The sequence below is a fragment of the Chenopodium quinoa genome, unplaced genomic scaffold (genome assembly GCF_001683475.1).
Source record: "Chenopodium quinoa cultivar QQ74 unplaced genomic scaffold, ASM168347v1, whole genome shotgun sequence".
NCBI classification, from domain to species: Eukaryota; Viridiplantae; Streptophyta; class Magnoliopsida; order Caryophyllales; family Amaranthaceae; genus Chenopodium; species Chenopodium quinoa.
In genome coordinates this window covers 1183562-1202750 of record NW_018745540.1, presented here as the reverse complement: position 1 = coordinate 1202750, position 19189 = coordinate 1183562, and the positions used below count along the sequence as shown (strand labels likewise).

Here is a 19189-nt window from a genome sequence, read left to right as displayed (position 1 = left end):
GTAATAATAATAATAATAATAATAATAGTAATAATAATAATAACATAATAGTAATAATAATAATAATAATAGTAATAATAATAATAATAATAATCATAATAATAGTAATAATAATAGTAATAGTAGTAATAGTAATAATAATAATAATAATAATAATAATAATAATAATAATACAATTAAAGTCGGAATTTTCAAAAAAAAAAAAAAAGGAATAGGATTTTATTAATATGAGTTCAAAGTTTGTACATTGTTATCTATAAGGAGAATTACAAAATTAAATTATCACTAGTTAAACTAAGAAAAAAAAATTAAAAGTTAAAACTAAATCATTTTGTCCGCCAAACAATATTTTCGGCAATTCTTTGGACCGCATTATCATTTATTTCTCTTGCTTCTCCAATTTCTCGTAAAGCAGTTCGTGAAGCATATTCTTCAACTTCAGTATTATCCACCTCTAGTACTGTAAAATCAACAATATTTTGATTAGTCTGTGTTAAATTATGTAAATCTCCTTGATTTGAGTGATATCCATTGAACACTTATTACCAGTTAAGAGAAGGTGTTTGAACGCGAAAAAAGGCGACGCTTCTACATGACACAAGTGCATATGAAAGAAAATGTCTAATCGTTGAAAATAATTTGAAACAGTAGTATTAGGACTAAAATGGCATAATTACACATCATTTATCGTTTGCTGACGATATGCCACAATACCAAGAGCTTAACCATGTGTGGATTCAAAATATCAGAAAATATCGTATAACTACGATTTATAATTGAATGAACTAATCGGTAGATCTATGAGATTTAATGGAGGGAATACGATACATAATTATCAGAGTTGGAACCAAGGCAATTTCAGAACAGGAAGAGGCAAATAACTGTTCTGAGAGTTACTTGTGAATACTACAAGACAAGACAGCTACTGAACAACTCATGAATACATATTAGATAATAGAAACTACTAGCCGATTGGTCATCCGTGTGAAATTTACGCATATACTTTAACATCTCTAGTTGCTGCAAGGAAAATTCATGTGGCACTCAGCAATAATTACTCACAGCCATTGAAAGTGTTAATTGAACTCTACATGTGCTTGTAAATCATGTTGATTGTGCATTTTTTTTAGCAAATTCTTCTTCCCCGAGCTCAGCTTCATCACAGGCTATCTCTTCCTTGCAATTTACACCTTATCAAATCTCCAAATTCAGATTCATGGTACGTAGAAATTGTCACAATCGATAGAATGGGCACTAGCATAGAAGAAAGTAAAAACAAGGCTAAGAATTGCTAGGTAGAGAAGTTTCTAATGTCCCCGACTTTGCTACATGTATCAGCCACCACGAGAACGATGCTAAAGGCATGAATCAGTCTATAGAATTCAAAAAATATAACTTCTTCCTAGATTATGTGAGTAGGAAAAATTTAAGGGAGCGATTTTACTCCTATGAGCTAGCAGATAAGTAAATGTGAGCCAACAAAGCCACCACAAAAATTATTTAACAGAGCTATTATACAAATATAACAGGTTATCAACTTCACTAAGAGAAAGAAAGTAACAACAAAAAGTTAAATATGCAAGATTTACTTCATTATCCCCCTTCACATACTGCAGTATAAGACCCTAGCCCCTAGATCAGCAAAATCCAAGGAATTCAACAAATAATAAGTTAGCTTGGACAAGATACTCATAACTAGATCACTATTTAGTGATTCTGAAGTACAAAAAGGGAAACAAAAAAAAAAAAAAAAAAAAAAACTCACTTAGCCACAAATCCTTAGAAGCGAATCATCAAGTTCTGGTCATTCTCATATGCCATATTCACTTTTCCCAGACAACCAATCCCAAAGCTAGGATCTGCAATATTACATAAATAAAAGTTACATCAAAGAAACTTTTAATTTAAAAAACGATACATAATTCACAAGCAAGAGTCTGAAACTACATCAGAGAGAAAAAGGGCAGGCACAAGTAATTAGCTTGTACTTTCAAATTATACTATATCCTATAAAAAACATGATTTCTTGCATACTGTGGCCATCAGTGCTCATATAATGATGCATAATGATAGATTAACCTAAAAAAAACTCCTATGTCGAAGATACAAATCACATCTAGAAGACCCTACAAGGACTTGAGCACAAAGTTTTCTAAATCCAATCATGCAATGGGTAGTTTTCTTTTATGACACTAAGTGTATACCATTAACACTACACTGATAGTTCTAAGTTCTAACGCTTTCTATTCATGGTAAAAAGGGCCTCTTATGAGTTGTAGACCAATCTAAGCCATCTTTACAAGTTTACACATGGAGGAACAAGCACGGGGACAAGAATCAACAAGTCACGAAACATTTCCAGTGAACACAAGATAAAGCAATCAAAATCACACAACCTAGCAACAATAGTTAATAAGACTCGTAAATCCCCCAAAATTAGACGTAAATCTGAAATCAAATAAATCAAAGCCTAAACATGGACTTGTTTTTTGGCAGATTTTTCTGTTTCCTGATGAATGCAGAAGAGATGAATTAGAGAAGAGCGAGAAAGAATAAAAAGGAGAGATAAAGAGAGAAGGCTTAATCAAAGATCAGGGCACGAAGCTAGAGTTTGAGCGACGTTAGTTCAGCAACTCTCCACCACCACCATCAATTAAAAATCGAACTCACCATCGCTGCTCTACACCACCACCAACAGTTACAAATCGAAACCCTAGAAATAAAAAAAAATCAAAAATTTGAACTAGTAATTATGCAAAGGAACCCGAAATTTGAAATTTAAAGAGGAAAGTTTAAAGAAGCTCATACCATAAACACCAATCAAAACCCTAAAAATCGAACCGCACCGTAGTTATCACTCGCGACCACCATCACCACCGTGACCATCAGTGAATGAGGAGGGAGAAGAAAGAGAGAGAATTTAATTTGTGAGCGACGGTGGTTGTGGATGTGGTTGCGGATGCGGCGATGGTTGCCTTCGTCTTTTAGGAAGAGAAGAGGGAGAAGGAGACAAATAGAGAGGAGAGAGAAATGAGGTGGTGAGATCTGTGGAGAGTGAACGAGATTACGAGAGAGATGAGAAAAATATAATAACGGAGTATTCAATATCATTGTTGTGGCAATAGCCTTTCCGGTCATTGTATTAGTACACCTAATGCAACGGCTTCTTAAAGCCGTTGCGTTAGCTCCACCTTTTGATGTACAAAGTTTATGTCGTTGTATTAGGCTTATCTAATGCAACGGTAATAAAATGAGTCGTTGCACTAGCTCTTTTTTAGCCATTGCATTTGATTAAAAATGTAGTAGTGGAAGAGAGAAAGAATACTCACCCTAGAAGTGTGCTTCGCTCAACCGATGAGCTCGGACTTGAAAGATTCAAGTTCCGCAAGTGCGAGAACCTCCGACGGCTCACACCCTCGCTACCAAACCATAACTGGTCCCTACCCCGCAGCTTAAACGGGGCTAGACCAAAATAACTTAGAGTTTACGAACAAAGGTTTTCTCGCTTTTGGAGATCCCTTAGAGTTCACCAACTCACGTTAAGTTCCTAATCCCAAATGATTAGTATTTATAGGGAATTGTTCCCAAGAATTCTCATCATCTTTCAATGTAGGATAGTTGGTAAAAAGCAAAATTTAGATTTAATTTAATTCTAAATTAAATTTAAATCCATGAAACAATAATCAAATGATAAGTGTCATCACACAAAAAGGGAGTAGGTGGGAGGACCACCTTGACCTTGGAGAACAAGGCAAGGGGCTGCCCCACCCACTTCGATCAGCTAGGGCAGCAAGGCCAGCCTTGCTGGCAGCCTTTCGCCATAAGGCTAGGCTTGCTAGCCCTTAGCCGCAAGCCCATGCACAAGCCCATGCGCCTACCGCAAGCGAGAAGCAGCAGCGTCGCAAGCTCTGGTTGCTTGCTACGCAAGCCCGGCTTAGGCTGCCATGGCAAGCACTAGGCTGCCCCAGCCAGCCCACACGCAACGGCCAGTCTAGTTGGGCCTTGCGATGGCTGCAGTGGCTTGGTGCTTTGGTGCTTGTAGCCCCTGGCCACTTGCCTTTGATCTGAGGCATGGTTAGGGCTCGTGTTATCCTTGCAATTTTAGCACACGATACGTCATTTGATTATTTTTCTTGTCTTCGTCGATTCCTAAAATCGACTCAACGCACGACGCTCGGTTTCGACGTTCTAAGCTCGGAATCTGACGTCTTAGTTCGTAAAATCTCTATCGACATATTTAATCTTTCAGATTAATTCGTTGCTTCGGTTCGGTTACACAATTGGGTGTGACTCGATGGGTTCAGTCAAGATTAAGCTGTAATATTAATTATACATCAATATTACTGATCGGAAGCGGCGTCCAACTAGGCATTCTGATCACTTGACCTCACTGAATAATTAGTTTTCTAATTAATTTCGAACCCTCTATCGGAATAATACAGTTGTTCGAAAGACACCATTCCTTTCAATCTCCCACTTGTCCTTCCAAAAAAGTGTGTTGTTTGTGTATAGCTTGTTTCCAATGTCACTTAATATCTCTTCGTGGACTATAAGGTAAGATTTTTCGTCATCCTTATTACATCCAGAAGTGTTTCTCGATTTTCGAGTTTGATTTTCAATAAGCAGATGATTTCTAAAATCCATCTGAGCACGACCATGCATTTTCACAGTCTCGCTCTTCGAGAGGCCTTGTAAACAACAAAGACATGTTCCCTACTATTAATAAGGAAAAATTCCCAGTCTTGCATTGTCATCCTCCCTTACTAAGAGGCCCTAGCCACCCAAGTGTTGCCTTTATAATCCCTTTGTACGGCAGACGTTTGACAACATCAAAACGGACTAGTACTCAAACAAGAGACTAACAATACTCATGGTCGAGGAAAGAGGTTTCGATAGCCATAATGAGTAACATACTTAAGACGTTCGCTAAATATGTTAGAGTAAACTTAAACCCTTACCCTACCTAATGCTACCTAGACCCTTACCTTACCCGGACACATAAGGTCTAAAATAATATGACCCATGTATACCTGTATTTTAGAGTAGGATTATCCGACAAGGTCTAGGTAGGTTGGTAGATAGGGTCCTGATTCCATTGTCACCCTAAGTTGTGGTGCATTGATCAAAGCAAGACGAGATAATAAAACATAAAGTAAATTAAACAGACTCTCAAAAGAAAAATCATTATTATATTAAAAAAAATGACTGATAGAGAGGGGGGGGGGGAGGAGAACAAACAAGTTATTGGTGTCTAAGGAATGAAATCAAACAAGAGAAAATACCAGGGAGTAGGGAAGAAGAAGAAGTACAGGAAATCCCCAGTAAAAAAAACATGTATTCTTTGCGCTGGCCACTTCGTATGGTCGCTTGTTAAAAATGAAATAACCTATAACACTAACAAAATAACCCCTATAATATACTAACTGAGTATTTATTGAGTAACTTTTAAACAATAAAGTATCCCTTATAACACTAGCAAAGTAATCTCTATATATTACTAACTTAACCCCTATATATAAACCTAACCGGATAACCTTATAACACTAACCGAGAAATCGCATGGTAACCAACCACATATAAAAGTTAGCGTTAAAAATGGCTAATTAAGGGTGAAATTTTTCCGGAAAATAAACTTGAAGAATAAACTTAAAGTTAGGGTTAAAAAAATTCAAGGCAAATTAATAGGATAACATCAAGGTTGACTAGATCCTATTTGGTATAATAAGGTTTGTTAAGCTTATGATATTTGGCTTTTTGGCTGGCATAGTTGCACAAATTTAGTCTTTAGAGAATATTAATAAAGAATGAGGGGGAAGAAAAAGACAAACCTTAACTCCGAATAATCCGTAGTAAGCTTCCCATCCTTAACTTTTAAGTCATGAGAACTAAGCCTTACTTAATCTCATCGATCTTGTGAATAGTTGGTATCTAGTAATACTACAAAAGACTACTTCAGAGTTTTCACTCTTCGTATATTTGAAGTGTTCTGATCTATTCGATCTAGACCAAAGTTGACTTGGATTAAATAATACTTCATATATTAAAAAAGCAACATTGTTAATTTAGTAGCCATTAGTCATTAATGAGTATTTATAGAAATCAGTGGTTTGGAGGGTCGTGAATTATCAAGGCAAAAGCATAATTAATCATCATCATTACCTACTTAATAAAACAAAAATCAGCAAATTTAATTGATCTTCACTCTTCAGTCAAGTAACAAGTGAAGTAAGAAAAATAATGTTGAAAACTCCACAGCCTACTCCTCCAGATTCATTGAACCAGGCACATATAAGTAACGACGTCATCGTTTCAATTCCGACATTGAGTTTTCCTTCGAATGATGATGATCCACCACAAAGTGAGTAAACTTATATCTTCCTCTGTCATTTCCAATCCAACTTCTTTTGGAATCAATAAATTTCGACAAATTTTGATGATTGTTACTTTATTTTTGTTGATTTGTACAATTTTTACTCCCTTTATCTTTAATTGTTTGCTTAATTTTTGATTCAAAGTTCAACAAATTGATTATGGATTGACATTGATTTGTAATAAAAAGTACAGTATCTTGACAGATTTGTTGGGATGCAATGTATATATTGATATTATTTTTTTTAGCAATAAACCATATATGCATGGCCAAACATGATTTTTTAAGACTGAAAATATATACATTTACACTGTTTTGTTCATCTTCTTGCACTTTCATGCACCATTTTTTTTTAGAAATCATTTGTCTTAATATTTGTGCTAATGGGGTTTTAAAAGGAAACTAATAATCTTTCCTTTGGGTTTTTAACTCAAAACAATCTCACATTTTCGAAATTTGGAAACAATTATACCTTTGAACTCTATTTATTCATAATTTTTTTACCTTTTTTTTTTTTTTTTACATTTTTTTTTTTTAAATTTTTCTTCAATCTCTCATCTCCACCTTAGCACACCACCATAACCACCACCACCCTATAAGCACCACAACATCACCACCTTAACTCCACCCCACCACCTTCATTCTCTCTCCTAACCTCGACCACCCCACCACAGCTAACCACAACCCCAGCAATCCTGAAACCCGACCACCCGCATCCACCCACAAAACCCCCCGCCCTAACTCCAACCATCCTGAAACCCCGACCACCCCTGCCAACTTGAAACCCGACCACCCCAGCCACCCACGAAACCCGCCCCCTAAACCCTCCCCCTATTTCTTCTTCAATTTGAATTGGCTGCTCCAACTTGGGCTTGATCCCCTGCTTCAAACACCATCAAAACCATCATCAATCTTCATCATTGAATCACCACCGTTCATCATCATCGGAAATCGGCATCGTCAAATCACCACCGTTCGGTCGAACCATGGGTATGGTCGACCGAACTTTGAGATAGGTTCTTTGGGTGAAATTGAATTTGCTTGGTTCGATCGAACAAATCCTCAATTCGCCCAAACCTCATTAATTTCTTGCTTTCCTCTGTTTTTTATTGGGCGGCAATGGTGGTTTGTGATAAGGGTAAGGGAGTGATTGGTGTTATTATTTGTATAGGTATGTAAATATAGATTATTATTTGTGAAGTAAAGATAATATATTCTAAAAAGCTGATCATTATGATTATGGCGCGTAACATAACTTTCAATTTTCTCAAAACATTAAATCTCCTCTTGAGGAAGTCCGCAGATTTCATGCCAATAATTATAATGGGTGGTTCCTAGAGGCGCCTCCACAAGGCGCATGGTACATCCGTTACCAAAAAAAATGAAAATAAAAAATAAAAAAAATATTTCCGTTTTCTGTTGTCAGTTTTCAAAATTATTATGATTTTAATAAATTAACTAATTTTTGATTCATTGTATGTCATATATCATATGACAATGAAAAACCATAAACCATAAAACTGAAAACCACAACAATACAGAACGAACCCTAAGTTTAAAGACTCAAAATTGCATGTTCTTTAAAAATTAGTAGTATGTTATTTCTTTTTTTTTTTTTTTTTTTTTCTTAAAGAATGAAAGGCTGGATGTACCAAGCCCCCTCCACCTTAAAATTATCACAATAATTACTCTCATTATCAATGACAACAATAATAAGTGTCCATTTTTACCGCATATACTCCCTATGTCCCTTATTTTTTGCCTCATTTGACTTTTACGGTCTCCAATACACGTATATCTCCATTTCTATACGCGTAAAAATTATAAAAATTTGATATTAATAAACTATACAATGAGACAATTCTAACAAGATCTCACATGAATATATTATCACTTATACATCAACGAGAATTCATGGTCAAAGTTTTAAAAGTTTGACCCCATATTTTTGCAATGGGGCAAAAATTAAGGGACGGAGGGAGTATATTGTAAGATTTAAAAGTACCAATAGTCTCTATTGGTTTTTTAAGATCTTTAAAGTATCAACAGACACTTATTATTGTTATAAATAACAAGACTAATTATTGATTTAGACAACCTCCTCTTCTCTTAACCTTAATGCAAATGATTTAAAATACTTTTTTTGACAGGAAAGGTATTTTACTCCCTTCGTTTCAATTAGGTAGTCTCATTTTGACTTTGCACGGTCTTTAAGATGCACCTTTCACTATTATTATTTTTAATTACTACCTTTTTTTTTTAAATGCATCACTTGGTGATGCGCAGAGTTTTTAAGAGAGTAATATAATATTTTGACTAGGTGAATAATTTATTATAGTAAAAGTAAGATAGGGACAATAAAATAGAAACCATGTGAGAGCAACTCTAATGGTTGTAGCTAGGGACTTGCTTGCAATTTTTAAAAACCTCTAGCTAGTAGCTTGACCATTTGAGCTGAAAAATACAATTATTGAAAAAAAAAAGTTTCCAAAACTGTAGGAGATTAATATAATAAATAATTAAATTTATAAAGCTAATTGAGAAAGTCAAGCTTATTTAATTAGCAAGCTAATAGCTAACCATTGGGGACTTTGGGGTACAAAATAGCTAAAAAGAAGGTTAGCTTAATATCATATCATATGTGGCATGACAAGCTAATTTAACAATTAGCTTACCATTGGAAATGCTCTTGAGAGAGTAGATATTTTTGCTCTATATTATTTAAGTGGGGACTATGGGGAAGAGAGAAATGATAAAATAATTTAAATGATGTTTAAAGTAAGAGAGAATTAATAAAATATAGTATAAAGTTATCAAATATAGAAGTTATGCATTAAAAAAGCACCCATAAAAGAAAAGTGATGCATTTAAAACAAAAACGAAGAGAGTATATATTAACAAAAATTATAAAAAAAATTGATATTACAAAACCAAAGTTTTTATATAATTATTATTTTCATTTTAAGTAAAAAAAGTGAAGAGAGACCAAAGGACGTTCCATCCCAAAACCATATGACAATGAAGGAAGCATCCCCTTAGCCTAATAAAGTGGACACAACTTTCTTATTTCTTTAACGTTGGATACACTTCTCAACACTTTTACACTCTTTCAATATGGGACAACACTTTCACTTAGACGTGGATTTGCTCATGGGCTCAGTAGTTGAAGTTAGTGATACACTAACACTTTGTTTGGATAGAAGGAAATGACAAGAAAAGAAAGGGAGAGAAAGGGAGGGGGGATAAACTCTCTTGTACGGGTAAAGGATTGGGGAAAGGAAGGGATCTATTTTCCTTCTCTCTTCAATAAGCATAATCTCTCTAAAATTAGAGAGATTTGGAGAGAAAATGGAGCTCACCTCCCCCTCTCTTTTTTCTCTCTTCCCTTCCTCTTCTATCCCTCCCCTTCCTTTCTTTCCTTGTTTCTTATCCAAACAAAGCATAAGTAAATATTTTAAGCTACAGATGAGTATATAAAAGCTGATGTTATGAATTAAGCAATATTGGTTTCTTGTACTGCAATAGCGCATTATAGGATTTGTAACTATGTACAGTGACATTAACACTGTCTGCTCTTTCTAGGCCAAAAACAGGAGGAAAAAATAACAAAAGAAGATTTGTTGCACAATGGAGTGCCTCTCTATCAAGCTGCTCTGGATGGTGACTGGGAGAAGGCGGAAATGATTTTCAAAGTAGATAACAAGTGGATGACTGCAAAAATCACAAAACACGGAGACACAGCTCTTCACATTGCAGCAGCAGCAATGCACCTTGATTTTGTAAAAAAACTGGCACGCCGTATGCATGATAACAATGTTGATCTAACTTCAACTAACATACATAACAATACGGCCTTTTGCAATGCTGCAGCATCCGGAAATGTTGAGATTGCAGAGGTGATGGTGGGGTATAATGAAGAGCTACCAAATATTAGAGGTGCTGGAAAAAAAAAATTGACTCCTCTTCATATGGCGATTGTTTATGGGAAAAGAGAGATGGTGAAGTACCTTAAGAAGGTAACAGATCACAAAAGGCTGACAGATAAGGATCGTATTCAGCTGCTTACCAGTGCCATAGAAGCTGGTTTGTATGGTATCTGACCATTTACACTCTCTTTGCATCTTGCTCACTATTTAAAGTGTTTATTTTCATCGAGGCTATCATCAATTCATTACTTGCTGAAATATGCTCAATTTAAGTGCAGATACAGCACTTTATTTCATACAGCAGTATCCAGAGTTGGCACTCGAGAGGAACTCAAAGGATGAGACTGTGCTGCACACCCTTGCTGCTCAAAGGCCTATACGGAACAGCACTCACGACCAAAATCCATTGGGGAAACTTCTGGAAAGATGTTTGTTTTGCACTCTTACCTGTTCAACTAATCATCATTCCTCTTGTTCCATATCTCATTTCATTTATATTGTTCATCTTTTAATTTCAGGGATGAACGTGCGTAATGAAGAAAGAAAGCAGGAGCAGGCAGATGCACAGGATGCAATTAAAGTGACGGAGATAGCCTGGAAAAAAGTCATCGAAGAAGATGAAGATATGGTCTCAGATCTTGTTAATAGACCATGGCGACTATTGTTTGTCGCGGCCAAAATGGGGAATGCTGACTTCCTAAGAACACTAATTTATATTTATCCTGATGTAATTTGGAAAGTTGATGAAAAAAATAGAACTATATTTCATATTGCTGTTGAATATCGACACGAGGAGATCTTCAAGCTCATACATGAGTTTGGAAGCATAAAAGATCTCATTGCTAGTTACAGGGATCAGGAAGAAAATAACATGCTGCATTTAGCTGCTAAGTTGGCACCTGCTGATAGACTCAACTGCGTCTCAGGTGCGGCTTTACAAATGCAACGAGAATTATTGTGGTTTGAGGTTATTATTCTGACTACTCTTTCCATTTTTTTTTTTTTTTTTTATGAAAGAGACTACTCTTTCCATTGCACTTTGTTTTGTTTCAACATTTTGCTTCTGTTTCGACTAGAATTAACATCATCAATTCCTGATAGGCTGTCAAGAAAGTTGTCCAACCCCAATATGCTTCAGCTAAAAATTACGTAAAAAAGATCGCCCAAGATGACAAGAACAGAGGTGAGTCTATAAAGAATGAGAATAGAAGCGAATCCACCCAAAACAATGTATCTGAACATGATGAGGATACTAGTCAATTGAGAATGACCCCCCAAGCTTTATTTACTAAAGAGCACGAGGACCTACGGTTATCTGGAGAAGCGTGGATGAAGAAAACAGCAGAATCATGTACTCTAGTGGCAACACTCATTACAACGGTAATTTTTACAGCGGCTTTCACCTTACCCGGTGGTAATAATCAAAATAACGGATCTCCAATTTTGTTAAATCAAGTATGTTTCAAGGTCTTTGCAATATTCAATGCAGTTGCATTGTTTGCTTCCTCTACTTCCATCATCTTGTTTCTGTCAATCCTGACATCGCGATATGCAGAAAAAGACTTTCTTGAGGTACTGCCTTGCAAACTTATGGCTGGCCTAACATTTTTATTCGTCTCCATAGCATCTATGATGGCTGCTTCCACTGCTACATTCTTCATCACCTTTCTACACAATCCGATATGGATTCCAGCACCTTTACCTGTACTAGCAGCTGTCCCAGTTGTGCTATTTCTTCACCAGCAATCTCCTCTTTTGTGGGATATATATAGTTCAAAAAATAAATCATGGACATTGATTCAGCCAAGTGACAATCGAACGCTTTTCTGGAGTAGTAAAAGTCCGAAAATAATGAATAACAAGGAGGAGAAAACATGTTATTTCAATTGGAGAAGACTGCATAATAAGTTGGAGTAGATTTCATGGTGTTGCATCTTTGTCTGCTGTTCCATTTTTCTTTAGAAATGTTGCATTTTTTATCCTAAACTTTATTTTTTTTCGTTTAGATTTTTGCAAAATTATTAATGTGTCTAGAAACTTTATACTTTAATTTTTTAATTATTATAATGGACTTTTAAATTACATTTTTCATGAGACTTCTATATTTAATTTCAATTACCCTCATTAAAAACCGAGTACAGTTCGGATATTATCTAGTAATTTAATAAACTCTTACCTGCCAAAAAGATGACATTTGCAAATTAGGTAATTTTCATCATTTGGACATTTTTAGAAAAAAAATTCTCTTGCTTATGGCACATGCACTTGGCGAGTCCAGTATAGACGCCCAAAGGCTGATGTGCAGCGCGTGTTCAACACACGTCTAGATGGCCAGGTGTACCTAGAAATACAGGCACACCCAGGACATGGTTAGAATTTGAAGAGCATACTTGGATCTGGATAGTTGATACTATCAGGCAAAGACAGAGGAAAGAACACAAAGTTGCACAAGACAAAAAAGTTGCAACTAAACGATTGATTCAATTATTTATTCTTCAGAAATATGTAAGGATCATATAATTCAGTGCGATTCCTAATATAACAATACTTACACGAAGGGGTAACTAACTAACAAACTACTTTACAGACAATTTCACAGGATGCAAAACCAGAACGTAACAACTGCTACAATGCCACTTAAGATGCACATCTTATCAATTCGACTTTCATTTCGCATCTTCTCCTCCTTTATTTCACTTCGAACTCGAGAATACAAATTACAAGACTCAAGAACTTCACTATAGTTCCTGCTCTTCCTGCAGCTCAATGCCTTTTTCAGCACCATCAGACTGTTTCTTCCATTAACATGAAAACCTTCCATGTCTTCCAACTGCATGCTCACTTGGGTCAGCTCGAGGTTTACACAACCACTAGCAGTATCATTAACCATTCTAAATTTCACTACAAGGATGCATTCTACAGCTTGACAGGGGAGGATATCTTCAGCAGGGAGAACAGACCCAAATCGTACTAGGAAATCCTTATCACTAGGCCAATGCCTCTGAACTCCTAGGGGGATAAAACTCGATACATTGGCCGCTTGCTTAACCTTTGTATTTACAATGATCCAACTAAGTCTTAACCTATCTTGGAGCTCCATCCAGAGCTTTCCTTCTTTTCTTTCATTATCTACAGATTCAATTAAGGGCAAACCATCTTCCCCTGTAATGATAACTTTCCTTATGTTGCCATTGACGTCTGAATTGCCAAGGTCGATGTGGAATGGTGCATTATAGAACCAACGGCCAAGAGCATCCGATTCAGAAATACCCCAAAGGACTTTTGAGAAAATTGGCTTGTCCTTGTATCTTATATCAACAAGTGAAACCAAATCAGATGGTGTGAGGCTCTCATATTCTTCTAAATCTTCATAATAGTCTGCTTCTGACCATTCTTCAGGGTATTCCAGAAAGGAATCTAATGGAACCAAAGCTAAGTCTTTATTAACAATGAGAGGGTAAGAGTCTGCATAGAACTTTCTAAACCCACCCATAGATCTAATCAGGGTCCTCACATCATCCCGCTTAATAGAAGGCCACAGGGAATTGCAAACATTTTCCCATATTCTCTCCTCTTTTGAGATAGAGGAGAATGATGCACAGGTGCAGGCTGCAGTAGCTAAAGTTGCCCCATCAAGGCGTCTTAATATATCATAAAAAATGTCACTGCTTAGCGGACATATGCTTTCTGCTTGAACTGACATTTTTAATGTCCTGCCATCTATAATTTTGACCAGATAAACAAACAACAAAAACAAAATGAGAAAAGGATTGACTGGTTATTACTGTATTGCATAATAAATCTTCAAAAAAACTATACAACCATAAAACAATGAAAAATACAGATTACCTTCAGGTAGCATAAGAACACATGAGCAGAATCATGATCACCATGATTTACCAATAGTTGATGACTAATATATAGATTTATAACGTTTTTAACTGAAGAGAATCTTCTGTTTCGATCACTTGTGGTTATTTGCTTATCAGTTGCCAGAATTAGAAACAGAGTGAAAATGAAGAGTCCTTGAAACCATGCAAGCCAGACAAGCAAAGCACCACAAATTCTGTAATTTCTATTTATATCATCGGCCATTACATTAAAGTAACTTCTTACAATATTGATCAGCATAACATCAACTATAAGCAACCAATACATCCTAGCATGCCAACTGAATGATTCCACTTTATTTTGGCAGTTTTTACACCACAATAGTGCAAAATACAATCATGTATACCTTACTAGCAGGGAGTGTTTTGTTGGAAGAATTACTTAGTCTGAACAATACACATACAAGTGATACAACATACAAGCCAAATAGTGCAAAATACAATCATGTATACCTTACTAGCAGAGAGTGTTTTGTTGGAAGAATTACTTAGTCTGAGCAATACACATACAAGTGATACAACATACAAGCCAAAGTACATTAAACTGAAGTCTGAAGAGTGAACTGATTGTTTGAAACCCCCTAAGATGATCCCTTTAGATCATAGTGCAAAATACAACCATGTATACCTTGCTAGATATCGTGTATGTTTTTCACTGATACCAAGTATTTTTTCCAAACAAGTTAGGCACCTTAGAGCATCTCGGATGGTATACAAAAAGGAACTGCTTGCAAATTAAATTAAATTGTAAGCATGTAGCTTACCATTGGAGTGACAATATTGATTTAGCTAGATCAAGCAACCTTGCTCAAACAAGCTACGTTGCTTGATTTTTCAAATAAAACTTTATCCACTTATAATATGACATGTGTATGATAAAAACTACTTTATTTATTTATTTATTTTTCAAAGCTACAATATTCTATTGCTCACCATTGGAGCATTTTGTAGCTTAAGAATATACTAGCTTACAGTATGAATGTACCAAGGTAAGCTACAAGCCCTTGTAGCTTACCATTGGAGATTTGGAGATGCTCTTATCTACAGTTTTGCATCTAAAATTTTCTAAAAGCCAGTTCATGCCTCGCCAGTTTTTTGGAAGTCATGTGTGGAGGGAGGGAAAGCCCCATGGTACACTCTTGTGATGTAAATAGAGAATTGAAGAAGATGCAATTATAAGTTGCCACTCTTATAATGAACGATAATTATTGACCCATAAAAGCCACACCAATCTACTTATGACTTGAATAATTGATTAAAAACTAAGAACGCTAGATGGCATATTGCATGAAATATTTGAATCAAGCAATTTAATTCTAATATCACTTTTTTATTGATGACCAAAAACCAATACTAGTATTTTGGTAGTTACATTACAAAAACACCCAATTAGAGGGAGAAACTATATCTGCAAAGGCATAATAATTACATCGTATTACTTTCAGATGGGAATGCAAATTTGCTTTTCTTTCACACCCAGCAAAGTATAGATTTTATCAACTTGTTCTGCTTTATAATAATAGTTACATGAGCTAGAACTTGAATGCAGCATCAAATAAAACAAGGTATGTCTGTATTCTACAATTATGAGAATCCTACAAACTCTTCCCTCCATGTTACCCCTCAACTAAGAGATTTCCTTCATCATTTAAGAAAAAGAGGTGAGATAAAGTCAGTCTTTTGGTAATTTTTTCTATACATCTGTGAAATCTGAAAATTTATAAAGCAAGGCTCAATATACGTGGGTGATTATGTTTAAGGCCAAAATTGAAATACAAAGACTAGATGTTTAAGGCACACTTGAAAATCTTTTTACCAAAAGATTAAAAGCAACTTAGACTTCTTAAATCTTCGTCAAGAAAAGAAAAGGAAAGAGTCAGCTGAGATCGTATAAGTACACTTGAATTCCTCTAACAACAAGAGATAAATTTCTTCCTACAACCCAATAATTGATGACACCACTTACAACAATCTATGGAAAGGCCACAATCAATGAATCAACTACTCCTACTTCTCTTAATGATACAATGTTAAAAAGCTGCCTAACACAAACAAGCAAACAGACATGAGCAACACAACAAGGCATAAATAACCCGAGAAAAATTGTGTTTCGACTAGCAAGCCTTAATGTGTGAAATATATCAGACACTCAAACAGCTATGTTTACTTGGGTATGATTCTTGAACAATAAGTTCAACACCTTATCAGAACCTAAGAATGGACCCTCTTTAGCAAACTACAAACTGCAATTCATATAATATCCAACGTTAACCCTGTATGAATCCTGTCATAACCAAGGCAAGCAAGGCGAATAAGAATTCCAATTCTAACTTACCAAAAAATGGATACTAAAGGCAATCATCACCTTAACCCAGGAGATTTTGACTTAATTATCCAATAAATTCACAACTTATCCAAAATTTATGTTCATAAATACTTAACTACAAGTGTGTAACTTTGAAATTACATACATTTTCTCAAATTTCATCCATGAAAAATTGGCATCTATTCTCTGACAAACAAATGAAGTAATAGTTAATGTACTCCCCCCCATCCCATAATACAGTTCCTGTTTGCGGTTTTTCACGGTATTTAAGAAATAGGAGGAGAAAGTGAATAAAGTATAATAATAAAAGTGAAAAATACAATTATAAATAAAAGTTAAAGAGAGAAAGTGGAAAAAAGTAATTATAATGAATAAAGTTAAAAAAGTGAGGATGTAATGGTCTATACATATTATCTGAAAAATAGAAATAAGAACAATATTTTGACTCTCCAAAATAAGAAAATAGGAAATATATTATGAAACGGAAAGAGTAATACTCAAAAGGTAGAACAAAAAAGCATTACATCATCTTTACTAAAGACCGAAAATGGTTCAACGACCATAGTTCATGCAGCTGACCCCATCTAATTTGTTATTGAAAACACCATTTAAAAAAAAAAAAAAAAAAAAAAAAAAAAAAAAAAAAAAAAAAAACTTCAATCTCTGAAGCAAATACTTCAATTTTTAAAGAGCATATTCATGTACGAAACATCCAGCTAATAAAAATGTTAAATTCCCATATTACAAAAACTCAAAAATCAGAATAATTATAATAGAACAAAATATATTATCAAAGATGATAAAATTGGAGAAAAAGAAGAGCAAACACACCTATAATTGGCAGAAATTCTGAAATAATTCGTGAGGTATAATTGGAAAATGTGCCCAAGTTAACAATCACGAAGAACTCTTCAAATTTAAGCCAGAAAAATGAGCTTTTAAATGAGTTCCTTCAGAAAATTCAAAATGTGGGGTGGATTTGGATTGATATCACGCGAGGTATTTTTGTTCTGTGATATTTATATTTACATTTTATGGTTCAAAAAATAATTAATGAAGGACATATGATATTATTGGAATGAACAAGTGCAATGAGATAAAGGAGTGATTATAGAAATGTGGTTTGGTGGGAGTCAATTCAACACTATAATTATCAATGTGGTATTTGACGTATAAGCAACTTTGATTATTATATAAGATTTTTTAGATTTGGCACTATGTTTAGGTAGTAAGTAATGGCCATTAATTATAGAGCCGACACATGAAGAAAATACTAAGTAGAAGGTTATGTAGTTGTACTATTTCAAATCAACTGATATTTTCTCCTAGACTTTAGCCTTTATTGTATATTTTGAAGGGGCTTTCATCGGATTTCACCGGTGGAAAGCCTTAATCGTTTGTTTCTTTTAAGTTTTTTTTAATTTTTAGGTTATGAAAATGTTTCCCTCGAAAGAAAGAGTTTATTTCCCTCAGAAGACAAGGTTTTTCGATCTCTTTCGAAAAAAGAGGTTTTTCAAACTCCTTCGAAAGACAAGGTGTAATTTGTGTTTGATAAGATCTCTAGTATTACGGGGCTACGATTGATTATTGCTCGAATTCGCGTTACAAAATCATCAAGAAATTTTATCCTCACAAATATTGAAGCGTTGACGAATCCACTCAAAAAGTTGTATGAGACAACGAATCGAGAATATGTCGAATTGTTATATTTATGTATTTGGATTCTTAGCATTTCTCCGATTAATTTTTGTTTGATTTTGGTAAATCTTTTTTCATTATCGTTATTTATCAATTGTAGTTGTCGTATGACTTTAATTAATGAAATTGTGTCCTTTTGGACTTCTTTAAAAAAAGAATAAAAAAAATCAAGTGATATTTTTGGAGGGGTAGAATTTTTTTTTTTTTAATACAAAAGGAAAATTTGTCTAGTCGAAAAAAAAATTAAAGGAAAAATTATTTATAAGGGATTAAATTGAAATTGAAATAGCATAAATTATATTTTACCACTAATAAGTAACGTTATAGATTATATTTTTCGGCTGATAAATTAATTAATATGTTACAAAATGGAATTAAAATAACATAAATTATGTTTAGGCTGATAAGTGACATCATAATTAGGTTGATTCCCCGATGGGTGAAGGTCATAATTGTGCAAATTAATCATTGGGTAAAAATTAACAATATTTTTAATGGCATTGTGTAAATTTTTGAAAAAGATTAACTAAATTTGGTATCATTTTATTTATGAAATTATGTTGATATCTTTTAAATTTTATCAAGACTAATAGAAAAAACAACATTATAAACTTATATTTTCTCTATGTGTCAGCCGTCTTATTAATTAATGAATCTAAATTTTAATGAAAATTTAGCTTCATATGAATCAATTAGAGTAATATTGTAAATATCAAATTAAGAGGTGATTGAAGTTCTATCACAAATATTAACATAATTCTTTGGACAATAGCTTTAGGAATCGTGATATTAATCAAAGTGACCTCCTAATCTTAGATTTATGTTATTAATTGAGCATGTGCAAACCAGCCTAGTCTAACTTTGTTGTTTGATTTGCCAATGACTCTTATATTATATTCAAATCAAAACAGATTTAACGTCACCATTGAGTTCATTTCTCATGACCGTTGGTCACATAAAATGGAGTCATGTTACGTTA

At 34.4% G+C, this 19189-nt stretch overlaps 2 protein-coding genes across 2 annotated transcripts; one reads left to right on the top strand and one right to left on the bottom strand.

Moving 5' to 3' along the window:
• The first annotated feature begins 6129 nt into the window (after positions 1–6129).
• On the top strand, positions 6130–12424 carry LOC110716062 (ankyrin repeat-containing protein ITN1-like). Its single transcript, XM_021894697.1, has 5 exons — positions 6130–6358; positions 9953–10462; positions 10575–10724; positions 10815–11263; positions 11398–12424. The coding sequence occupies exons 1-5, from the start codon at positions 6238–6240 to the stop codon at positions 12211–12213; spliced, it is 2046 nt and encodes a 681-aa protein (XP_021750389.1). The 5' UTR covers positions 6130–6237; the 3' UTR covers positions 12214–12424.
• A 333-nt stretch (positions 12425–12757) lies between these two features.
• LOC110716026 (probable F-box protein At2g36090) lies at positions 12758–17764 on the bottom strand. The gene is made up of 2 exons (XM_021894660.1): positions 17344–17764; positions 12758–14016 (listed from the first exon to the last, which is right to left on the bottom strand). Exon 2 carries the CDS (start codon positions 13997–13999, stop codon positions 12890–12892), a length of 1110 nt encoding a protein of 369 aa, XP_021750352.1. The 5' UTR covers positions 14000–14016; positions 17344–17764; the 3' UTR covers positions 12758–12889.
• Positions 17765–19189: the final 1425 nt, after the last annotated feature.